Here is a 25,441-nt window from a genome sequence, read left to right on the forward strand (position 1 = left end):
TTTTTTTTTTATTTCTGCCTCTGGACTCAATCCACCACCAGGCACACATAAACTCCAGGTCCCCCGATCCGTCTTGCTGGTGTGCATGAGAATGTTGGGGCGTCGTGGACGAATGAGCAGGAGTGACGGATGGAGGTGAAGGAGGTGTTGATAGATTGGAGTGGCCTTTTCATAAAGAATGCAGCCAACTGTCAGGGACTTCTATAATTTACGTCACAGCCTCATGTTTTTTTATTTGCCACCCCGCGGTTTGTAGCTTCCTCTCTAATCAATATTYACTGCCGAATTTATCTGCATATTTKTTCTCCATCAGACGCTAACAGGTGCTTTTAGGTGGACAAATGTAATGGGAGTCGGGGTGTATGTTGTTCTTATGCAGAGTGAGTCACTCAGTATTATCATATCAAGGGTACACTCATATTAATTTATAATTTGGTGAATCAACATCCTGCTGATTTCATGCTGAATTACTGATGCTCTCCTCCGGCAGTGGGGCTTGATGTATGGAGAGCGGGGGAAAGGGGAATGAAGGAGGAAGAGAGAGAGAGAGAATAACCCCTGATGAAAAACAAGGAATGGGGAGGGGGTGTGAGGAGAAAAAGGGGTGAGAGAGAGAGAGAGAGAGAGGGAGAGAGAGCGCGAGCTAGGAGGAGCGTTACGAGACGGAGAGAGAAAGCATGAAAGGATGACGGGGTGAGGGTTTATGCTGAGAGCAGCCAGTGAGAGAGAGGAGAGGAGGATGAGAGGAGGGAAGGAGGGTGCGGGAGTGTGTGCTGTAGCCGTCCGAAACACGTGACGAAGAAATATAGACTTGAGCATCCAGACGCACTTGTTTCCACAACGACGGCGGCAAACATGGGGGCTGTGGTTGGCACGCTGACCATGCAGACCAAGCAGAGRAGGCCATCCAGGGGTGAGGAAGCGCACACAAACACAAAATGCGTGCATGCACAATCTCTCACCCACACACAGGCAGAAACTCATGCATGCAGCTAAATATTTCTGCAGAGAAACTTCAGATTTTCCCCTCTTTAAAGCTGAGACACCTAAATATAGAGYGTGGATGTGCAAGCAGCACTGCACATATTAATAACTGGTGTTTATATGTTGAGATAAATGAGAATAATAATGAAAATATTTCATGAAAGTGGAAACAGTGCATCTGTTTATTCAACAGCGAAGTTTCAGTTTGACAACGTGTTTGCAGATGTTCTGCCTTGTTTCACAACAAGAAGACTGATGTTATGTATTTAAACATATTCTGATCTAATGTTCTTTTCTCTAAATGTTACTTTGCTTCATTCACTGTCRGTATGAATCTGCTGGCAACACACTTCCCATAACTTTGTGGGCTTTTGATTTGCAGTGTTAAGGCACTGTACTCATCAACACCAGAATTAAAAAAACTACTAAACGCAGTTACGACACCAATTACTTTCCAGAATGGTTTCCAAAATCACTGGATTATAAACATCAGCATCCACACTGGTAGTCAAACCAAAAACACTGTGTTTAGCTCGGCTATACCAGCAGGTGGCCTGTACATTAACTTTCTTTCTCATAAATCAGATTTTCTAAAGTCCCAGTCAGAACACAACAAGAATGACCCCCAAGATTTGAAATTAGACCGAAAATGTTGGAGCCTGAAGTTCACAATCCAAAATACCTTYCACGCATATGAGCYATTGTGAAAGCTGCAGATATATWTTTTTTCAACTCTTCTGATCATTTGTATCTCATTAAATTTCAGGTACAAGTAGTGCAGTACGTCTTCTATCTATCAACATGTTCTGTTAGTGTTTGAATGGAAAAATTAATGAGCTCAAGATATTTAATCCAACTGGTTTTTCAAAAAACTCCCAACTAAATTTTGACATAATTCCCAAATCCGAGGTCTGACCCTCCAAGGCAACTTGAATGCAACATAGCAAGACATCAAAATTCAAAAGAAGATCCTGAGCATGGCTAAATATCATGCAATGTTTTAACTTGTTTTCTATTGTTTTTTGGCTATGATTTCCTCTTGTTCTTTAATGGCTTTAGGAAAAAAGTWAAGCTTTTTTAAAATTAGGACTAAACAAGATAGWTATATATGTAATGAGCTCCAACAATGTGATCACTGTTGTAGTTTCTAACCCTGAATGCCATGGTTGACCTGTGCAAGGGGGCAACTTCTTTATTCAAAAACTGCTGTCACAGTTTTCCATTTTTCCATGTTTAAAAGTTRTTTTGAAAAAAGAAGTTATGTTTTGCTAATCATGATGAAATGAAGGTSACTTTGTGGTACATCAAGTCCCRTCATTTCTGTGAAAAATGGCTGTTGCTTTTGATTTGCTCTCAGGAGTGCATGTGTATTGGRACCAAGGAAGTGGAARTYCYGTTGTTCTGTTGGATCCTGATCAGATGTGATTGTAATGTCAGCATATTTCTTTTTCAACAGATATTRTTGGATCAAACGGTCACCAAGGAAGGACGTTTCAGTAAAATCCGAGAGTGTAAATTGAGCTTTAAACTTTACTTTTCTAACTTGTCACTTACATGTTTATAGAAACAACTTACGGGGAATCAGTTTAAGATGAGTTAATTTTAATATCTCTCTTTCACATAAGCAAAACAACAGATGTGTTGGCGTCTTAGTTGTTTGCTGTTTCTGTTGCACAGAGTTGCAATATCCTTCATCTACCACTACGGAAGAGGTGGGGTGCTGCAACTTCCTCTGCTGACGTCTGYGTTCTTGCTTCTCATTAACGCTGTAGGACTATATATTTCACTATTAACTATTCATTGGTCTGAAGACCAAGTTGCAGCATTCAGGTGTGATGGTTAATGGAGCCCACCATGTGCTGAAGAATCGCCAGTAAGAAGTGAAACAGCGACCTGGATGAGTGTGTGTTACTCTATCTGGCTGTGTGCACGGATACAAGCGTCRGTGCTGGTAAACACACATGTCGGAGGTATTTGTCACTCTGCTCACACTCTTCTTCTCTGTCTTGCTGTTACCTTGGAAGCATGGTAGCCATGGCAACAAAAGATGTGGGTTTTGGGGTGGGAGGGTTCAGTGAGGTGGGGGGGTGATGAGATTGGGGGCTTTCCCTAAGTAAGCAAAATACACAGAACGACAGATGGATTTCTGCAGCTTAGCCTTGAAGTGGSATCCTCTCGTAAAAACCTGTTGCTTGTGAGAGAACGCTTTTTTTGGCCGCGTTGATTATTTTGATAAACTCACATAAAAACATGCTCATAAAATATTGAACAAGTCCAAACTGGTAGCAATAATGAATGAGCACAATGGAGTGGGGGGTGGGTGGGGGGGGATCAGTGCCAGAACTAAAATATCTGTTAATAGTGAGCAGTCATTTAAGCTTATGTCTCCAGGCAGGCTGTTATCAGCTTTCAGTCCAAATTAGACCACACAGGATATTTTCCAAGTGAGCGCATATGGCTGGTTTGATCTCTTGAATAAGCCTTTTTTTTCTCCCTCCTCCACCACAARCCCAAACACCTTCCCTGAGGGTGTGAAAAAAAGGGAAGGCGTAATTTGTTGCTATTTTGACAGAAAAAAGAGGTGGTTGTAGAAACCCTCGCGGTGTGCAAAAGTGTGAAAGCCGACTCTCTGTGCAAATGAAAACAAGGCTTTTTATTACCCACACGTTGGTCGTGCGACAACGTGACAGAACGGGGCATGAAGCTGGAGCTGTTTGGAGGTCGTTTGTAATTCTGGTGCCGAGTTGTTTGCAGCTTTAGCTCCTTGTAGGGTTGGTGTGGCAGTAAACAGAGACATTATTTCTGTGGTGTTGGGGATAGGTTACCCAGAATCACAACAATGACCACATCTCAGAGAGAGAGAGAGAGAGAGAGAGAGAGAGAAAGAGAGAGAGAGAGATGCGATTGTATTATTTCGAGATTAAAAGCCAGATACTCTGAGCTTTTTTATTATCTGATGCAGACTGCTTTCCTTAGCCTTTTGATAATGTTTTCTCACCCTGGTTTGTTTGTTGTAGCCTGAATTCATCTCTGGAGAAGTTGTTGGTGGGCATTATCCTCACCTCCCTGGTGAATTTTCCTCACTTTATCCCTGCAGCAGAGCGTTTTCACTCCTTCCATTCTCTCTTCTCTTTACTTGTCACTCCATGCTTCCCTTCCTGCATTTTACTGTTTGCTTTTTCCTGCTTCCCGTAGCGTTTTTGTATTCTTGCTCTGCTCTTTCTCCCTGTGGCTTCTCTCTCTTCTTCCTTCCACTCCAATTTTTTTTACCATGTTTGTTTCCCTTTATTTTACTTTCTGCCACTTTTCTGCTCACATGCTGCCAACACAATCTGCTCCTGCAGTCCTCCTTATCACAACACCCCCCCCYYTTTTTTGCCTTCCTTCTTCTCCTCGACTCCTTTTCCTCCATCACCCACACTCTCATTAACTGGTGGAAGTGCTTATTAAGTCATCTTCATCCCTTGGCATCCCAGCAGTTTGTATTTGTGCACATGTATTCCTTCAGAGTTGGAGTCTAGACGTGTGTTTACTCAAAAATCAATATTGGCATGCTGCTCAGTGTGCCTAAATGGGCTATACTTGACTCACTCTTTCCAAACATAATCAACAGTGGCACACTAATATGTGAGGAAGTGGCATTGTGTGTACTTCTTTGTCTTGCACAAACACGCAAAGCTGCAGCTACCCTCCGGCGCTTCAGTTCTCCTTCACGGGCTGATGATGTGTGTGTACACACAAGCAGGGGAGTGCAAACTGTCTTATTTGCATAATATTTTGGTTCTCAATGACTCCTGAAGTAATGTGTTCAGCCTTTTAGTGTGTCTGTGTGAGCGAGTCACTGGACTTTCCCTTACAGGCCAGGCAGGAACTTCTGACTTGGATTTGTTTCTGTGGAAAACGATGCATTTCATTATACAGTTTTTGACCATATGGAGCACGATTATGAGCCCCAAATACTGTTGTTGCAAATAAAAATCTATTTTTACAATGCATACTGCGCGCCGCCMCAGAAGCTCACGGCCAGARGAGTTGCTACTTTCTTGAAGAGCAGCCCATTTCCRTGGGCCAGGATGGCAGATTAGGCTAATTCAGATTATGTAAATGACAAACTCTCTGGCAAGGATTACAGGACTCAGGATAGAAGGCTGAGGAGCGCGGCATAGTGGAAAACCGAGGAGGAGGTTTGGCAGAGGGAGAGATAAGACRAGGATAAAAAATAGTATCAAGCAGGAGAAGGGAAAATATGTGAGTTTCAGGTTGTGATATATTGAGCTAAAGGTTCTGCGGAAAGAGGAGCTTATAGATTTTAGGGTTTTTTTTAGAGTTGAACGACAAGCTTTCCTGTTTTTACTCACTACAGTTTTTACTAATTTCTCAGTCGCTTTGGTGCATTTCTCAGAACAGAATTGGAAATCTGAAAACTACTTGTTCAATCTTCAAATCATTGTCACTTGAGCACATCAAAAAGGCAGTTTTCTCATTTCTGTGAAAGCATTGCAAATGCTTTTGTAAATCCATGCAAGTGATTCTGTACAATTCTCTGCTTTTTCCTACAGTTTCAGTCGCTTAAGTCCTGTTGATCAAAATGCTTTTSTGTTGAATAATCCTTACTTCCAGTTAAGCATACATTTGCTGCATAAGTCTTAAAAATGCTCAAGCAGGATGCCATAGCACACATTTCCATTAGACTTTTCTTTTAGGTCTTTCCAGAATCGATAAATTGCTCCCAGTGATCAAAACACCACTGAAATATCACAAAGTTACTCATCTAATGGCAAGTATAGAGTGTACATAATCAGAGGACAAAACAGTGTTACATTTCTGATAGTGGAAGGATAAGAATTTGGGGAAGGTCAATCGCCAGAAAGAAGTAGAAGAGGGAGAGGAGTGAGGAGAAAGAGGCAGAACGGGGCCAAGGACACRTGTCAGTTTCCATCACTCCAACATCATCAGGGAATGGTTTGCAACCCACAACAAGACCCTGATGGAGTTCCTCTCGCCCTACTCTTCATTCCTTAACCACAAAGAGGATTGATTTCCCCCCCCCCCCTCAGCCTCAGCATGGAGATGGAAAGTAAAAGAGACTGCTCTGTAATTCTTACAGCACAAGATTTACAGTTTTCCTTAAGGAGACCATCTTGTGTTCACATTTCTACTTTTACATTTCTCTCTTGGTCTGACAACAAATTACAGTGAAAACATAAAATCTTTTGCAATCTCTTGCCGCTGACCTCCAACAATTACAATTTACAACACTTGTCATCAAAGCTTAAACCATAGTTTACATCAAATTATCCCTCCAGACGACACTGTGATATTGACAGCATGACTAATCAATTTGACTGCTTYATCTGTACAMAGAGAAGCAAAAACTCGTCATTCTGAGGCACTGACATGTTCACTGGCACAGATATTTACTTTTGAGAGACGAACTAAGGATTCTGAGACACAGACTGACTTTTGCAGGTAATCCACTGTGTTTTGAGAAATGCACTCACTGTTTTGCAAAACGAGTCGAGAAATGCATCAAAGTGACAGAAAACTGTAGCAAATGAATGTGCTACAGTTGTGAAATGTGGCAAATGAAAGGGTTTCTCTGAGTTTTGCTTTCTAGGTTAGATTTATTTAAGCTCCTCTCAGGTCTGCAGTTCTTGTTTCAGAGCCTGAATCATGCAAGTTTCCAGATCGCACCTGTTAAATGAAAACCTTGTTCTTGACGTACAAGAACTCAGCATTTAAAGACGAGTCTTCTGAAGGAGACACGCTTTGCTTGTAAAAGCTTGTATCTCTTTCTTAATTGTGAGAATCAATTTATTAAAACACTTCTTCTAATAAATTAGTGAAAAAAAAATTTTCACTAAGATAACAGGGCCTAAGAAAAACATTGAAGCGTTTAATACATGCACTGTGATGAAGGGCCAGATTTGTCCAGTTCTGGAGTTGTGGGCTACACAAAAGCCAATCAAAGGGCCTCACATGCCCCCAAGCACTAATGTCTGACACCCCTGGATTAACTGGTGAGTAATTTAATTCGTCGGATTGGAGGTATGAGAGCCACTGAGACAGAGACCTGAAATACATTAACTAAATGAAGAAGATCCATCCTCCTAAGGGAGTCTGTGTGAAGGATATTGGAAAATCCCTGCACCACTCGTGCTTTTTTTATTTATCTTGAATTGAATTGATTCTACCTGTTTAACAGTAATTTATTTTACGATCTGCAGCACTGCATTACAAGAATCCACATAACTGAGCCCATTGATTAAAAAAATGTTTTTGTAAGATATTTTGAGCAGTTTGCAGATATGTCTGGTTCTGAAACCTCCTGTTGAATATAGTMATTCTTTAATAATTATTCTGTGTGTTTAGAGGGAGGCTTRTTAACCTTGGAAACATTTGGAGAGATGCCCACYGGACAAACAAGCWKATGATGTCTAATATAACCACAGAGCTAAACGGTGGCAGAGAAAAGCTGTTAATGTCACTGACWTTTTTTTTTTCTGCCGCCTTACAAATGGACTGACTTTAAATCGCTTTTACCCCACAGGACTYATTCACCCATCTCCATCTGAACTCGCAAGGGGTACAAATGCATACACTGATCACAGATTGGTTGGCAAAATGGGGTTAAGTGTCCTACCCAAGGTCACTTTGACATGTAGCAGGGGAATCTGGCATCAGGCTCTCTGCTTTCTGATTGCCAGACACCTTCTCTCCTCACCGAGCCGCAGCCGTCCCTTCTGATCTTCTTGAACAAAACCTTTATGCCTTAACATGGCRATTCTCCTGTGTGAAAGGAGCAGCTGCAAATAGATATAAATGGTGTATTTAAAAGCAATAAAAATGATGAAAATCCATCATATACCGACTGAAACAAAGTTTTTCAKAATATTGTATATCCTCATTGGTATTTATTGTTGTTACACTCTGAAACTTAAAAATTAAAAAGAACATAATGSACAAGATTAAAAAAAAGCTCCCAAACTTCACGAATCATATTGAATCGAAAGCTTTGCAGCCATTTGTGTGGAAAAATGGTTCATTATTTAGGTCTTTGAGTGCTCAGTAGGGACCCATGTGATCAGAAATGTATTGCAAGAACTGATGCAACATGAGGGTTAGCATTTAATATTCTTGCGGTTATACTTTATTAAAAACTATTTTCTTGCTCATTTTGAACAGGCTGGATCAAGCCAAAGTCCTGCTTTTGATTTTACTGGTGCATTTAAAGTTGCATGAAGGTTGTAGGCTTTCGTAGCTGAACGACTAGACTTGGATTGTACGCATAAAATATGCTAAGGACTAACTACTGATAATGAGCTGTTAATTTTTCACTTGATCACAGTGATGACTGATGAATCAAGTACTGGAAAATAGATTTTCTGTAAAAATTACATTTATTAAATCTAAAAATTGTCACTTTTTTGGCACTGAAATCCATACATTGATCAAACAGTTTGGTAGATGATGCGCACTTACACAATTTCTCCCCATTTGGAAACTGGCATTCACATTTATCTAAATAGGCTTAAAACTTTTAAAGTATGACACGGGGAAGCTGCTCTGAGTCTTTCCTGCTCCACAAACATTTCCTTGACCTGGAAAAAGTTAGCTCACATTGCACCTGCTAACCTTAATAAAAAACAGTAACATCAGCAGTAATGGTTTGCATTGAGCTGTGAAACTCCACTCATTTATCTAAATAGTGTCAGAATTTTCTTTAGGAAAATATGTTACTTTTGTTTGCAGTGGCAACATGATAAATTATTTAAAAATAAATATTAATATAGTACAATACTGGTGCTAACAATAAAGCCTCCACTTTACTCATTTTTAAACCAAAAAGCGTAAGAGCAGCTTTTGTGTTGACGCGTCTTAAAACATAAAAGTATAGCATAAAATATGACCTACATTTTGCATTTTAAACAAAATGCACTGATGAGTTTTTTTTCTGTGATGTATACGCAGCTGGTCCCAATTTACTTTATTCATATTTAAAGAAATTTACGCTTGGTTGAGGTAGTATTAAATCAAAAAGACAGAGGGAAGATTATCCAATTTGATGCAGTACTTATGATTTAAAAAAACAAAAACAAAGCTCTCATAAGAAGCAACAAAACAAGTGCAGATCTGGAGATAAACCTGTATTTTGTGTGTTTCACTTGTTAAGCTATATGATTGATTGCAAGACTTCTAAGAGAATGAAAACAAGCATCTGTTTGAAGCCACGCCTGTTGGGTCTGTTTGTGCTGAAATCACAACTTTGATTCATGTGATCCATCTCTACTTTCACAACCACCTCCCACACAAACCCCGTTGTCTCTTCATATTCTGTTTTCTTCCATTTTTCTCAGCATCACAAAAGCTCAGCTGGGATTTTTTTGTTTATTTATTTTTTTACATTTACACTTCCAGCTTCAGAATTTTCTAACGCACAAAAAAAAGCCATCCATCCATTTATTGTCTGTATCTGGTTGTCCTTGCGGGGTTGTGGGAGGGCTGCTGTCTCCAGCGGTCTTTAGGCGAGAGGTGGGGTTACCCCGGACAGGTCACAAGTTCATCACAGGCCAACACACCATCCAAACACCTAACTAAGTTAACAGCCATGTTTCCAATTTCAGGAACATCCATCCATTTTCTTACACCCTTGTCCCTCAGTGGGGTCGGGAGGGTTGCTGGTGCCCATCTCCAGCTGGCGTGCCGAGCGAGAGGCGGGGTTCACCCTGGACAGGTCGCCAGTCTGTTGCAGGGCAACACAGAGACACACAGGACACACACTCACACCTAGGGGCAATTTGGAGAGGCCAATTAACCTGACAGTCATGTTTTTGGACTGTGGGAGGAAACCGGAGTACCCGGAAAAAACCCACGCATGCACAGGGAGAACATGCAAACTCCATGCAGAAAGACCGGGAATCGAACCCAGAACCTTCCTGCTGCAAGGCAACAGCTCTACCAACTGCGCCACTGTGCAGCCCATTCTCAGGAACAAATATCTGTAGTTCAGACTGAGCTGATTTGTAGGTTAATTCGTAGGCTGTTGCATGCGATTCTAAGTCTGAAATGGTTCCTTGTTTATGTTATAAACATTATGCTTTTAATCTGTAGACAGGTTTGCCTTTCATGTGCACTGGTGAAACACAATTTTCATATTCATAAAAACTCAAAATATATGTGACTTTTCATCTTCACTTATTTAGTTGCATAACATTAAATATTTCCAGCTACTTTAGAGGTTTTGACCAGGATCATTATTATGTTTATGTCCTATTATGAAAAAAACATGTCGTTAATAGTTTTTGGAAGGAAACTCAGAATAAATCTGCAATATTACACCCAGAGTCCCAGACACATTATTTTTGTAAGGACGGCAATTTGCTCACTTCATAATTGTATGTAAATCACCATCTCAGTGTAAGTTTTAACTGCAGAATCGAATACTCTTGTCTGTTTTTATCCTGCATGGCCTTTAAGTCCTTTAGAGCAAATCGGTGGCTCTCAGGCAGCTGTAGCACTTGACTGTCAGCAAACATCTAATTCCTTCAGGGCTCAATAGTGTAATCAATGCCACACTAAGTCAAATCTGTAATGCACAGAGTAGCATTAACACACCCGATGGTTCTGTTGGTAGCAAACCTCCCACACCTTGTGACACCTGTATTGCAAATGTTTGCAAATATTCTATTTTATGATTTAAAAGCAACAAGCGGTCATAAGTTAGCTTTTCATTTTGCAGCACAGTAAACTGCGTTCAGCCTGGTTTGTCCTCTGATAAGTCGATATCCCCTACCATATGATGTTTATAAGATGTGACCCTTATATGATTCTGTTCTGTTTGTGGTAACTAATCTCTTAGACCAAGTGTGGCGCTCTGTGCTTTAGCGCGCATTTTGGACTGCAGAGGTTATCTTCATCTGCTGTGTTTGTGCATCTTGTCAAATAAAGGTGTTGCTTAGTAACTTCAGTTTACAACCTGAATGGGAGAAATGGTAATTGGCATTAAAAGTGAAGCTCACATTAATTAATATTATTTGAAATGTCTCATAAAATAAGATTAAATGTTAATATTTCCTCTAAATGAAATTCCTCTTGGTCTGCAGCTGTAACTCAGGAGCCTAAAGTAAGTGATGACTCTGTGGTGCAGCAGAGCCCCCTGCAGGCAGCAAAATGAAAGCTTCACTTGAGTTTATTTGGTTCCTTTTATCATTAACATTTTCATGTACTCATTGGCTGAAGAAGCAACTTACAAGGGTCAGTCTTCAAAACAGTGAGATACTGTCAGACCACAGCAGGATGAAACATGAAGATCACCAGTGAGTGTCTTTGGAGGTTGCTGAATGAAAAAGACTTTTTTTGTAGAGATGGATGCCAAACAAACTTCCTGTTTTTTCTCCATTCGTCTTTACAAACTGGCTGAACCTCAGTCAGACTGGATGACTGACTGTAGGTCTGGAACTTCAGTCCTCAAGGGTCAGTGTCCTGCTTCTTGTAGATGTGTCCCTTGTCCTAAACACTTTAATTACATAGTGAAACTGCCTCATTAGCATGCAGTCAAGCTCTCTGGAGATCTGCTAATGAGCTAATATTGGAGCCAGGTGTGCTGAAGCAGAGGTAAGTTGCAGGACACTTTGAGGACTGTAGTTTGAACCTACTGATCTAAACCATCAAACGGTGTGTTTAGGGTCTCTGTTTGACTGGAAGCTGGAAGCTGAACCTCCCGGGTCTTAAAGTTTCCCTCTATGATTGACCTGTTCTTGGCTTGAGACATTTTCCCATTAACTCTGACGAGGTTCTCTGGCACTGCTGAGGCAACATATCCCCATAGCAGGAAACTGACTCCACAATGTGTTCAGGCTGAAATGCAGTGTTGGCGTTTCTTCACACTGAACTTTTTGCATGTAAACCAAAACAATTAAATGCCATAAATGCAAAATCACCCCTGTAATCAAAGCTTCTTTAAATATCTAGTTTAATTGAGCAAAAACAGATCCAACTTGACGTGTGGTGTTCATGTTTGAAGTATTTTAAATAAGTCATGGGCTTTTCCAATCCAAGATTACAGCTTGATCGACTCCTGTGCAAGATGTTTGTGATAATCTCTCACAAACATCATGTAAGCTTCATATTTTGGGAATAAATATTTTATCGTGAAGTACGCTGTTGGTTTGTTTATCTCTCTGAGACATTGGCTGGATGTAAAGCTTCAAACATTGACGGTGTGTTGGTTTGTGCTGCCCCCTGCTGGTGGTTAGAATTTTCAGGTTTCTGCCAGTTTAGATCGACCCCATAACCTCTGCAGCTCAGTCAATTGAATCACCATGTGTTTCGATTTTTTTTTTAAAGGAAATACAAATCTTGGAGTAAGACTTCAACTTGTTTAGTCAGAAATGTCACTTTGTTCTAAATAGTTTCTGCTCAGTGAAGATGACCGTATGTAAATGGGAAGCAATTAATCTAGTGCTGATCTGTTTGAGAACACACAGAGAAATAATCCCATACAGCTGAAGGTGAGTTCATCAGTGTGACTGTGCAGAACAGAGTGGACCCTACAATTAAAATATAGCTCCAAGCAGTGAAGGACACAGAGACTGTAATACAAGGGTTGAGGAGGACAGAAAGAGAGTTACTGGGATGGAGAAAAGGGTCGGGACATGGGAGGGAGACGCTTCCGGGACATGGAGAGATAAGGGGATAAAAAGAAGCAGAGGAGTGCAGATGTTTCTGTAGCAGTGGAGGAACCTCATGGCGGCTCAAAGTTCATGGGGGCTGTTCCAAAGTTACTTGTTCTTGGTTATCATTATGTGAAGTTGTCATTAGAGAGAGATCAGAATGGAAGGAGAGGAGCAGAGGGACAGCAGCTTACAGACGATAGCCATCGTTCTGCTGTGTTGTGGTGCCGCCAAAATGCTGCACCTGCTGGGAGTCATCGCTGTGGAGGGTGAGTTTTACTACAGCTGCAATCCAGGTCTGATTCAGTCAGAAGAATAACAGTTTCAACACCAAGTTTATGGGAGAGAAGGATCACATAATGATTAAACAGGATTACTTCTTGATCTATTGCTACTTCTTAGCGTTAGTTATTCAGTTGTAGCGCCTGAACGGTTGTGCATTTTCTGCTGTTTGTTTCAAAATTTATCAACGACTTAATTTATTTGCTATTGTTTCCCTTATTCCTCTGTAGTATTGCAAACAAATAACATTGCATTGCAGAGGATATATAATTGCACTGTTGATCAAACTCATTTGTCTGTGAAATAAACAGTTGAATGTAAACGCATGTATTTATGTGTTCAGTCATTTCATGGCGCTATACTTACCCTCTAATTAAAATCCTATTTATCAACTTCTATAAGAGAACATTGAAGACTATTCATTCCACACAGATGGCACAAAACATCAACTCTGCTAATCTAATCTATTTTGCACGTCTGAATAATATTTAATGAAGAACTGCTTGACTCAATTAGATCCTCTGCAACACATGCTGCTACCGTTATGCCCAGGACACTATTTCAAAGATAGAAAATAATTGCAGTAAATCCATTTTTGGGAAGATATAACGATCTTAGAAAGAGGCTATAGTGGCTGCTTCAATTCAGGAACGAACCCCAACTGTGAAATGATTGCATTCAAACATTTGCTACATAGAACACGAGTACGGATGTGTCGGTCTCACGTTGCACTTTGTAATGTTTTGCATGAAAGCGGTTTGCTTTAAAGAGTTTTGTTGTATACTTGCTGTTGCTTGGTGTGTCTCTCTCTAAATGCAGTCCTTGATAAGGACGCCATAAAGTCTGACTTCCCTGCTTAACGAAGCTTGTGACCTCCAGCAGCACGTCAGAGAGTCGAACAGATTCAGAGAGGAAACATTAGAGGTGATGCAGTATTTTAGGTTCTGTTAGGCAACAAATGCTGCGTCGTTCAGGAGAGTTATAGCTCAATAAAAGGATGATTACAGCGTTGGGTTTGTAATGGTATTTAAACATTCAATAGGCTCCCGATCTGAGTTCTGAACATCTGTAGCATTAACTTGTCTGTTTCTAAACTGGCAGTAAGTAAAGTTCAAACCCAACTTTCTCGAGATGTATAAAGGGTGTAAACATTTTTGTGCCTTGTATGCTGGATTTTAATTGTTTAACTGGAGACTGCGACGAAACTCAGAATAACCGTAGCTGCACCACAACCTTGTCCTCATGATTTATTGGGAGAACGAACTTGGAGAGGCGCTGGAGTAATGAGGCTTTGCAAAGCCCTAATGGTTTTCCCACAGATATAAAAATGTCTCAATTTCAAAACTGCCAATGTTTCAAAGTCCTGATTGCAAAGAACACAATGAACCTGAAGCTACACATTAATCAAAAGCTGAAATAAAAGGTTCTGATCGCATTTTACGCTTCAAATCCACTGCGACTAAAACTATCAGATCAAATCAAAACAATATCCACATCTAGAAGTAAAGATTTCATCCAACTGGAGCTGAGATTTTGTATTTTGAAAAAGAACTTTCAAGAAAGTGAAAAAGTTATTTTCACTTATGTTAAATTACGCCATGCAATGTTTTCTAACCAGTGTTTGAAGGCGAGAAGTTTTATTTACTGGGGGGTTTCTGTGCCACAGTCCTGCAGCCATAAGTCCCAGTGCGGATATTTTATGTAAGGCAGATACATTTCTAATATTAGATCCTCATCCTACGCTTCTGTCTCTCTTTGACATCATCTTGAAAGGGCCTTCATTAAACATCACTTTTTATTATCTAAACATCTCCGAGATTTCTTCCTATTTTTTGCTCCCGGCTTTTATTACTTCCCATTATGACCACTTTATCATATTCTGAATTTTTATTAGCACTTCTAATAAATTATGCACAGTTATAACAGTATGCATAATTATTACTTTGCAGATGGCTAAGGGGTCTGAGAGCTGCGAAGATGGGTTTGTTAGAGAGTAGAGATGGAGGGAAGGTATTTGATTTTATGCTGGGATGTTCACCTTTAGCCGTGTGTGTGAGAGAAGTCAGTGGTGTGTCCTTTCTCCCCTCCCCTGCAGCGAGGTGGATAATGAGTTGGTAATGATGGGGCCCAACAGAGGACGAACACGGAGCTACTGATCTGACCTCTACCTCTCTGCAGTGCCATGTCTCCTCCTCTCTTCTACGGATTAACTGGAAGAATTAAACGAAAGCAAAATAAGGCTCCACAAAATAAGGCTGATCATGTTGGTTCTTGCCATTGCATATTATATATAGTAGGATGTGAAGATTTTTATTTATTTTTTTATTTTTTTGGCAGAATGGAGAGGTCTTAAGTTTTTTGAGGCTGTGATGGTATGTTATGACTGTAAGCATGAAAGACACGAGTGTTTATCTCTATTGTTACACTGTTTTCACTGCAATTCAGTGATTCAAGAATTTATTCCCAACTAAATAAAGTCTTTATAAAGACTAAATGCAGGTAGATCTTGATTTTTTTTTTTCATTTATGCAATTTTGGTTTCTTTTTTTCCCCCTGAAAGCAATTAAAAAAAGAAACAGTTGTAACGTTAACTGGAAGTGTTCCTCTTTGTGTTTCTTTTCAGACAAAGCCGACGATGACTTGGAGATGACCATCGTGTGCCATCGGCCGGAGGGCCTCGACCAGCTCGAAGCTCAAACCAACTTCAATAAAAGAGAGCTCCAAGTTCTCTACCGGGGCTTCAAGAACGTGAGAGACTTTACGAGTGCAATGAAAACAAGACATCAGACTGTTTATCGTCTCTAAATATGACATATTCAATCCTGAAATCACATTAGGTTATTTTTTAACAAGCTTAACAAAGGTGAAGAAAGAGGTGCACATTAGGCTAATGCTACGCAACACAACTATAAAAAAATGTCTATCGGAACATTAATTTATCTTATTTTGTGTGAACTTACTCAAGTTATTCAACTGTATTACATGTATTGTTTCCTTCTTAATATATGTAAATATATTAATAACACAGTAACATTATATCCAGTTTGTCTTAATGTCTGATTCTCGTTTCAGGCACATCCCACTCACCTCTGTCCGTTTTTCTGCCCCTCTCTCCTTCCAGGAATGTCCCAGTGGAGTTGTTAACGAGGAAACCTTCAAGCAAATCTACTCACAGTTTTTTCCACATGGGGGTGAGGAGGACTGTGTGTCACCTTTGCTTCTGTGTTGACTCAATTCGGTTTACTCACTGCCCCTTTTATCTGTTGCTCCAGACGCCAGCACTTACGCTCACTACCTGTTCAATGCTTTTGACACCGGCAACACAGGATCAATAAAGTTTGAGGTTTGGTTTATTCCTCTCCACAGCTCTGGCTGGTTGTCACCATGTGAAGGTGTTTCCCCCCCCTCTCCCTCTCTGCGGCTTTCCAGTTTGTGATTTCATCTTTGTGTCTGCGTTTTCCCAGGACTTTGTTACAGCTTTATCCATCCTCCTAAGAGGTTCTGTCACAGAGAAACTCCAGTGGACCTTTAATCTCTACGACATCAACAGAGATGGATACATCAACAAAGAGGTTTGCGATATATATTTTTTTCTTTTTCGTCTTTTTATTTCAACAGTGGGCTTTTGCACCTCAGACCTCTTTAAGTCTCGTCTTTTGATGTTTTTTTACACAGGAGATGACAGACATCGTCAGAGCAATATATGACATGATGGGGAAATACACATACCCTGTCCTGAAAACTGATGCACCCAAACAACATGTGGATGCCTTCTTCCAAGTACGAACATTGTGACTTCTACATCTAAATCTGCTAAAACACGAACACGCTTTAGAGTAGCACTAACAGAAAACTATTTAGAAGTTAGGAAAAGTATAAGTTTATGGAGATGTCCAAACTAAACGCAATGCTAATCTCACAATTTTGTGTCATAATGCAGAAGTATTTTAGACATGCAGCATCTTGCAAAAGCATTAAGAATTTACACTCTTTCTAATGTTATGTTGTGTTAAAACCACAAACTTTTCTGGGATTTTATGTGAGAGACTAACACAAATTGTGAAGTGATCAAGTGCTGAAGGGCCTCGTGATAACTCTGGAGTTGTCTAAATTTAGGATTTCAATCAAAGTATTTTAGAATGGCCCAGTCAAAGTCCAGACCAAAGTCCAATTAAGAGACTGTGGCTAAATCTGAACTGTTTGACACAAAATGAAGTCACCCAGAATGTGCTAGAATGGCCAAGTCAAAGTCCAGAGCTCGATAAATATTACAAAAGTTGCACATTTATGCTCATAGATACTCCAATCCATTGTTTTCAAAGAATCTGCAAAAACATGGTGCAACAAAGTGCATTACTTGGAAAACGTGCCACACTTTTCAGATGGAATTGTAAAAAAAAAATCCAAATCCTTACATATTTTCTTTCCACTTCACAGTTGTTGTGCTCATGATCTAACACATAAAATCCAAATAAAATATCCTAATGTGACAAAATGTGGAAATTTCAAGGATTACTTTGGTAAAGGCACAATATATTTGTAATATCCTTAATTGTCTTTAACATTCATCTGTCCACAGAAAATGGACAAAAATCGAGACGGTGTCGTCACGCTTGATGAATTCCTCTTTTCTTGTCAAGAGGTAGAGTTCATCTTTCAAAGTATCTAAACTGAGAGACGTACACAGTCTTTGAAATTATTATTTATTTAAAAAAGTATTAAAACTCTGAGTTTATGGTTTTGTTTTTATTTCTAAAAGCCAAATCCACTTTCTCCGGATTTGACCATCTGAAATATCTACACAATATTATCCCTCCAATAAAACTAACTTTACTCACCATTCATTAAAGGCCTCCCACCTTTGCAAGTCTCACTATAGTGGCTATTAATTATGGTCTTTGCTATCTTCCATATCGGTGTGTTTGTGTTGAGAGAGATCATTAAGCTTTTATTACCTTATACCGCCCCCTAGTGGCTTGTAAAATGAATTAAAGGGTGATTGTTGGATGGCTCTCTTATCTGAAGTCAGCTTTTTAATTTCGTTTTCTTTTTTCTTTTTTTTATTTTGAACAGGATGAAAACATCATGAGGTCTCTGCAGCTTTTTGAAAATGTCATCTAAATGGCAAATGCCAGGAGGGGGGTGGAGCAACAGATGAAAACACAGAGCAAGAGACGAGGGAAGAAAAAGGATAAGGAGAATGAAAGACGGACAAGAGTTTGCAGGAGTAAAAAAACATCAAAACCTCAGAGAGAAGCGAAACAAGGAGCTTTAACTGCCACTTTGGGTTTAGAAATGTATCTCTGGAGAACAAACCTTCACTGGTTTTTGAAATCGTCTTTCAGATTCATTTGGTCTTTCTCTGAGTGTCTACCTCGTCTCTGTCTCCTTCATTTGTCACTGTTGTGGCTGACTTTCAGCTTGGACTGTATTTTGTTGTTTTTTTGGGTTTTTTTCTTTTTTTGCCAATGTGTAAATATGCAGCCAGTCTCTCCTTTGGGCCAGTCTGTCTCTTTGTTTTGAACTAAAAAGCAGCTTACAGGTGTATCTCCTAAGCAACAGTCTGTTTACAGCATAATTTCACGTAACAGTGCAGCAAAAAACAGTTTATGAAGCATGTAGGGCAGATGCCCACGTTATACTGTATTTAGTGTGTATTTGCAAAGTTGTGGGCAGAATATTTTGTCTTAATGCTTACATTTGAGAACACATAACTTTGCAGTGCTGAACTAAGTGTCCGTTAAGACATCGTAAGTCAGTTCCTGAGCGTTGTAACAACTAAGCTGTGTTATATAGGTATTTAATTGTTTTTGTGGCTCTTTCTTACTGTCTGATGTCTGTCTGTGTTTCTTACTCTGATACCTGTCTGTCCTGTTGTCTGAGTGGCTATAACTCTGTAATTATGCTGCCTGTCTCGATATCTGCTGAATAAAGAGCTCATCAGTCGGCTTCCAGATAGAGAGCAACACATACGCATGTTCTCGTGTGTTTGTTTGTGGTGCCATAACGTCAACGTCCTGCTTGCAAAGCTGTTTAATTTCGGGCATGTGCATAAAACGGTTCATGTGGAGGATCCTTCAGTGAAAAGAAGCATGTTTTAGAGAGACGGGGGGGGGGGAAAGTTTTGTCTTCGGCTCTGTCTTGTTCATAAACCAAACACAGACTCAGAGTGACCAACATTTCACTGTGAGGGGAGGAAGGATGACGGAGGAAGGCAAAGATCCAAGAGCTAGACCTCAACACTGACTCTGGAGGAATGGAAGCCATTTTTCAAACAAGAGCCATCATTTTTGATGATTGAGCCGGAATGAAAGATTTAAATATTTCGCTTTTACTCACTGTGCTAAGCCAATAACGTCATCTAAATGAGTTGCAGAAATCCAGACAAGACGACAGAGAGGTAAACAGACTTAAAGACAATTTAAACTGTCGTTTCAAATGATGTGTGTATTGAAATATTGTATAAAGTCATATTTATCAATAAACTTTTCAGGGAAAAAAAAAAACACCAACTCATGTCATGTTTTACGATTCTACTGCACATGCTTGCTTCCCCCACCTTCTTTACCTTATTATACTAACGGAGTTAAAAACCTGAAAATCTTTTTTTTTTTTTTTGGTGTACCAGAAAAGGAGCAAGAATGAAAAACAAAAGATCACAACAACAGTTTATAATATTATTTACACATGTACAGTAAAAGTACAAAACAGAGTTTTCTGGCTCGATTCAAAAACATAATAATGTGCATATGAAAAGACTTTAGCAACATCTCTGAGCATGCATCACTCCCTTTATTATCTTAACTTACAGCATGGGTGAGATTTTCCTATTTCCTGAAGCCTGTCTTCGTTTTATTACAGCTCAAACCACGTTTTCCACCCAAAATGCAATATTTTTGGCATCTTTTTGTTTGGCCCAAGTGTTGCTTTTTCTATGTGCAGGTTTATATGTGCAGGTCTGTGAGAGTGCATTAAAAAAGAAGTACTTTATGAATGGAACTCTGGATAAGCACCACAGAAATGAAAAAATGATGAGAAACAATATCAGCTTTTGTTTCTGCTTTGACACGTTTTGCAGAGCCGACGCACCCAGAAATGGGTGTTAAGAGAAAGCACACTCATAAAACAATATAATCTCATGTTTTACAGTGTGACATTAATTACATCCCTCATACAAACTGCATACAAGACATTTCCTCCCCGTCTTATTCCAGTGAACAGAATAAGTGCAAGCATATGAGAACAAATACGGTGGCAGATTTATTTTTTATTTTATTTTATTTTTTTTTTAAGAAGTCTGTTTCAGATTTGTTTTGCAAAGTTCTGATTTTTTTTTTCCACCCAGGGTGGAAAATAAAAATAATCCACAGTTTCTGCTTCTGAGTGCGCGTCACTCACCAGAATTTCATGTCCCGTTCTACAATCCTCTGCTTAAATAGACGGGACCCATGCTTCAGTCTCAAGTCACATTTGTTCCTCCATACAGCATGAATCAAAGTAAGTCCCAGTGGTTTCATTTAATTTATCTGTCCCTATTCCCTGTCCTCGGCCCACGGCTGGAGGTTCTGCAGAGCGTACAGGGAGGAGTTATGGGCGCACAGAGGATCCGACACCGCGGATTCGCTCAGGGACTTCTGGAGGGCGGACTGCTGCAGCTGCAGGATCAGGCGATTGGCCTGCTGACGCTCCGCCTCCCTCTCCTCGGCAGTTTGTCTCCTGAAAGACGACAGGAGGAATAAAACATTTAGGAAGTCGTTGCAACGGGAAACAAATGGCGTTGAAGATCACAGAGAAAGACAGAATGCTTCGGCCATGAATTTCAGTTTGATAACCCGAGGTTTAAGGAATGCGAGGCTCTGTCTTAAGCTAAGTTTACAAAGTTTCATAGATAGATAGATAGATAGATAGATAGATAGATAGATAGATAGATAGATAGATAGATAGATAGATAGATAGATAGATAGATAGATAGATAGATAGATAGATAGATAGATAGATAGATAGATAGATAGATAGATAGATAGATAGATAGATAGATAGATAGATAGATAGATAGATAGATAGAACTTTCTTAAACCGTCATAAATATTTCTTGAATAATAATGTTTGCAAAAAATAAATAAAAGTAAGCTAGTATTTTATTTATTTATTTATTTATTTATTTTTTATTTTATTTTATTTTTTAAAGAAAAAACTAGTAAATATTAAAGTTAAACACAAGCTCAGGGGCGAAACAGAGCAACTTCAATGTTGTCTCAAGTTTCCTACCAACCTCCACTTGGTTCTGCGGTTCTGAAACCAGGTTTTGACCTGCGCGTCGGTCATCTTCAGGCTCTTGGCCAGAGCCGCCCGCTCGGCGCTGGCCAGATACTTCTGCCGGTGAAAGCGCTTCTCCAGCTCGCAGATCTGGACTCTGGAAAAAGAGGTTCTGGGCTTTTTCCGCTTCGGAGGCGTCCGGTTCTGATACGGGTGACCTATCCGCCGAGTGACTGCAAAAGGAACCAGAGCCGCTGCAGGGCGGAAGGGAGAAGATGAGCGAAAAATCTAGGAAATACATTCACAAAATGTAACACACACTCCTTCGGTTCATGAGGTCCAAGGCCGAAGATCACTCGTAATGTACGCCATGTTGGACTAGAGCTTCCTATTTATCTGGTTTCTTTTTAAAGGTAAAAGTTAACTAACAGGAGCTTATATTCTAGAGTTATAAACAATACATTTTAGAGGAAAAATAAACATTCAATCAAAAAATATTTCAGCATAATATTAACTTTTGTTTCACACCAATTAAATGAAACTACTTTGGCCTCTTCTAGATCATATTATAATTCGCTATTTTATAAGCTATTATTTATAATTACAACAGCAATAATTCAGGTCCATAATTTAGAACAATTGAAACATTAAACTTTCCCTCTACATGCCATGTTGTTGACTTTTTTATTTGTTATACCCTGAACTCAGCACATGGTAACACTGGTTTTTATATAGTACAGTTTATTATCAATATTAATACTAATAGTAGACATTTTTTCGATTTGTTTTGTGGAAAAGATGTTATTATTTTTCTTCAAATCGATTTCTTGATATTCATTTATTAATTTTGCTCTTTTCATCTGATGTGTAAAATCCTAGACTGAACCAACTATGAACCTGAATCAGAAACACAGAGCAGTGTCTAAAGTAAGTTTGGACCTTTCCATTTTGCCACTTTTTGCATACCTTTATTGTACATTTATTTTTATTAAATGTCAGCGCTTCTGCTGTTATTTTTGTTGAATTGAGCTGAGTCGTGTTGATGTTTAATGTTATGAATAATAATTTCTTCACGTGGCTTTGGGTGTCCAATTCTTTAAATATGTAAATGCTTTTTTTTTTTTAACTGGTCATATAATGAACAAAGCCCTGCCTGTTGGGTGAAAACAACCAGCTGCGTGTAGTTATATTGGTAAAGGAGCCGTTATTGCCGTTTTAAACGTGATCAAATATTAATGAGGGGATCCCATTAGGTCTGCCAGCTGGCCTACCTGATATTCTGTCCTTGGCGAACCTGTTTCCTATCCAAGGGAAGCACAGTCCTCCAAACCCGGGAACAGCGCTCTGGACAGGTGCCGGGGGTCCCGGGGCCGTTACAGGTCTGTGAGCGGGAACTCGTATCACACCCCGGCTGCCCAGGCTCCTGTTCTCTCCGTACGAACCCGAAGCATCCGCTGGAGGCATGATCCCAGAGAGGGAGATGGACAGCGCCGTGTATGAGGGCGCGTTGGCACCGCTCGGGTTTCCTAAGCTGTAATAGGCGTCCCCGTTGCTTAAATCCGATACACTCTGTCTGCCCGGCGTGCGCCCGCTCTCCGGCTCCGAACCGGCTCCCAGAATCTGGTCGATGCCGAAGCTGATGGGTTCGTGGTTGACTGGTTTTGGAGGAGGACTCGGCGCGCTTGGTGCTTGCTCCATCCCTCGCTCGGTCGCTGAAAGGATGGGGGAAACGTGGAGAAGGAGCTTTCAGAAGGGAATCACAATGTTGTCAAACTCTACCAAAATTCATCGTGAAAAGTCTCCCCATCGCTGGGCATGTCCCAAAAAAAAAAATCAGCGCGTACTCTCTAACAGGCCTCCTCTGGAGCACTGAGTCCTCTCTGCCGAAAGTTTGATGGGCGTTTGGAGAGATGTGACGCTCCGTCCTCCTCTCAGCGCGTCAAAGCGCTCCGTCTTTGGAGCTCCGTCCTCCTCCATCCCTCTGCACCTTTCATTGGCTGGCACCGGAATGACTGATTGAATGTCAGCAGAGGGGAAGGCCCAGGCTTTGGCACAATAATCAAGATTTCCCATCACCACGAGTGTCAGAGTGTTTTATATGTATATATGGTAAGATATAGCATCTTTAGGCCCTGGGAGTGAGTCAGAGTTTCATTTAACGATCTTTAATAACATAAATACAGAAGAAGACGCGCGCTTTAACTCCGAACATTTATCTGGCTTAAACAAAAAATAAATAATAAGACTAAAGAACTAAAATGAATTTGATTATTTTCGACAAATTACAAACACTCATTTATAAGTTTTGTTGTCGTTAGTCTAAACTGATCATAATGTGAGCTTTTCAAGCAAGACATACACTGAGCCTCATTTGTCCTCTTGCTTTTTCTGACACATCTTCAGACTCTATTATCTCACATATATACGTGAATAAGAATCCCCCCCAAGAAAACGGTCTTGTAGCTTTAAAGTTGTAAGATAGAGATCAMTTGTGCAGAATGTTTCATAACAGACTTGAAATTATTAAAACACGTCAGATAAAAAAAAAAAAAAGAAAAAAAAAAACGTTCCTCCTTAGTGTCGTTTAAACTCTTGAATAAATACAGGTTTTTAATTTCATCATGTTACCCGGCTAGACGTGTAGCCGGAAATGTTTTTGTCATGTTTTTTTTTTTTTTAACAAAGGAACATCAGAAATGCGTTTGGATGGCAATCCAGTGCGCAATTACGCACCTTTATTCGATGACAAGACACACCATTTCATTGCTCTTTGAAATAAAAAGGGTGCGTGTTGAGCACTGGCAGAAAACAAGCAGCACCCATTGAGCTTGGCAAACACTGCCTTTACGCGGCCTTATTTGTTCCCGTGATGGCCASTACCACATTAAATGACCTGACAAGGGAAAGCCACGGGCTACTCCAGATAAAGTGTCCGGGSTCTGGAAGCTGCTAAGCGCTCAGATTCAATGTAACAGGCGCCCAAAGTGACCGGCTAATCTCATTTTCACTAACTTGTCTCATGGACAGACAAATGTGCATCGGCTTTGGATGCGGCAGGTGGCTTTTTAAGCGATCACATTACAGCACTGTAACAAACGCATAGTCTGAACATATTTGCATGTTCAGACTCTTAACTCTATTTTTAATATTTTAAGCAGAAGAAATCTATATACATTTCTTATATTAACGCGGATCCTTRTGTGTTTTTATTCCTATTCTTGTCAAATATTTTTTTACAACCAAAGGRRAAAAAAAMMWYYWAWTKRRKKKWWKKTWWWAWTWWTWWTWTTTTTWAATCCTCAAAATATTGACAAAGCATATTGTCGTTCAGCTGCAATATGTGAGGCCATATTCTCCAAATTCAAATGGGAATATAAATATACCTCACATCAGATATAKACTTTTGAAAAAGTCACATCCTGCCTCTTACAATAAAGTGTTATAAAGCAATATGATGGGATAGGACCRGGCCCGAGGTGTTTGTTTGGCAATATGGACAGAATCAGAGTGTTGGCTGCTTCACCCTGACCATATGTGAGCTCACCGGTGGCTTTTGATGGGGGAGAATTGGTCTGTTAAAGCTGTCATCGTTTTAGACAATTTTATGTTTCTCTCGACGACTCTTGCAGCTAAATCATGTGGCTTATAAAACATATTCTAACATTCCTCGACAATGTATTGGGCATAATTGGTCATATGTTACAATTCCGACACTTGTTGAACAGTTGGTGCMCTGAATTTAGTTTGAGTTAATAATAAAAAGACGGATAGCCGAACGATATCAAGTTTACCAAATTATCATGATGTAGCGAAATTAAGATGTCAGCGCTTTTATTTCTTGTTACAAAATTAAGAAAAGATACAAAACTTGAACTGTACCGATAAAAAGAATTTCAAGGTGTTACAATAAAGTAATAAAAAAAAAGTCCATAAACCACAAATCAAACAAAATCGACGTAGATTTTACAGACGTTTCCATTGTTGTCACTGTACATTTATTGCTCGGTGAGTGTGTTTCACATCCATCTGAAGGCTATAGAGTATGCGTAAAAACCTTTTTAAAATACCTATCCGTATTGAAACTGCATATTTTGGGTTTATACGTGTTGTATTAAAAAGAAAATACATGGAACAACACTATGGAAACGCAGATCCTATATTGTAAACTGGGTTTACAGTTCTGACACTCTGAACGATTAGAAACCTGGTTTTGCTTTTTAAAAAGTAAATAAACATGCGAAGGAAGG

The 25,441-nt window shown here is 39.8% G+C and overlaps 2 protein-coding genes across 3 annotated transcripts in view; one reads left to right on the forward strand and one right to left on the reverse strand.

Moving 5' to 3' along the window:
• Positions 1-18,910, forward strand: part of kcnip1a (Kv channel interacting protein 1 a) — a 49,610-nt gene extending 30,700 nt beyond the window's left edge. The window contains exons 1-8 of one of the 2 annotated variants that reach the window (XM_008420272.2): positions 710-913; positions 15,562-15,686; positions 16,060-16,129; positions 16,211-16,281; positions 16,403-16,510; positions 16,614-16,718; positions 17,518-17,580; positions 18,012-18,910. In XM_008420272.2, the coding sequence (XP_008418494.1) occupies positions 856-913; positions 15,562-15,686; positions 16,060-16,129; positions 16,211-16,281; positions 16,403-16,510; positions 16,614-16,718; positions 17,518-17,580; positions 18,012-18,059 (648 nt within the window). In that variant the 5' untranslated portion in view covers positions 710-855 and the 3' untranslated portion in view covers positions 18,060-18,910. Of the gene's footprint in view, positions 1-709; positions 914-15,561; positions 15,687-16,059; positions 16,130-16,210; positions 16,282-16,402; positions 16,511-16,613; positions 16,719-17,517; positions 17,581-18,011 lie in introns of those variants that run through there. The other variant, XM_008420271.2, reaches the window with a different exon arrangement.
• Positions 18,388-23,135, reverse strand: LOC103471341 (T cell leukemia homeobox 3). The gene is made up of 3 exons (XM_008420270.2): positions 22,466-23,135; positions 21,211-21,448; positions 18,388-20,654 (listed from the first exon to the last, which is right to left on the reverse strand). Exons 1-3 carry the CDS (start codon positions 22,890-22,892, stop codon positions 20,471-20,473), a joined length of 849 nt encoding a protein of 282 aa, XP_008418492.1. The 5' UTR covers positions 22,893-23,135; the 3' UTR covers positions 18,388-20,470.
• Positions 23,136-25,441: the final 2,306 nt, after the last annotated feature.

This window comes from Poecilia reticulata, linkage group LG10 (genome assembly GCF_000633615.1).
Source record: "Poecilia reticulata strain Guanapo linkage group LG10, Guppy_female_1.0+MT, whole genome shotgun sequence".
NCBI lineage: Eukaryota > Metazoa > Chordata > Actinopteri > Cyprinodontiformes > Poeciliidae > Poecilia > Poecilia reticulata.

Bases quoted from the DNA above. Each gene is read 5' to 3' on its own strand.
- LOC103471341 (XM_008420270.2), bottom strand. From the start codon at position 22,892: ATGGAGCAAGCACCAAGCGCGCCGAGTCCTCCTCCAAAACCAGTCAAC. The intron at 21,449-22,465 runs GTAGGCCAGCTG...TCCGCCCTGCAG, and splicing joins CGCCAAGGACAGAATATCAG to CGGCTCTGGTTCCTTTTGCA. The intron at 20,655-21,210 runs GTTGGTAGGAAA...GTCGTCTTTCAG, and splicing joins AACCGCAGAACCAAGTGGAG to GAGACAAACTGCCGAGGAGA.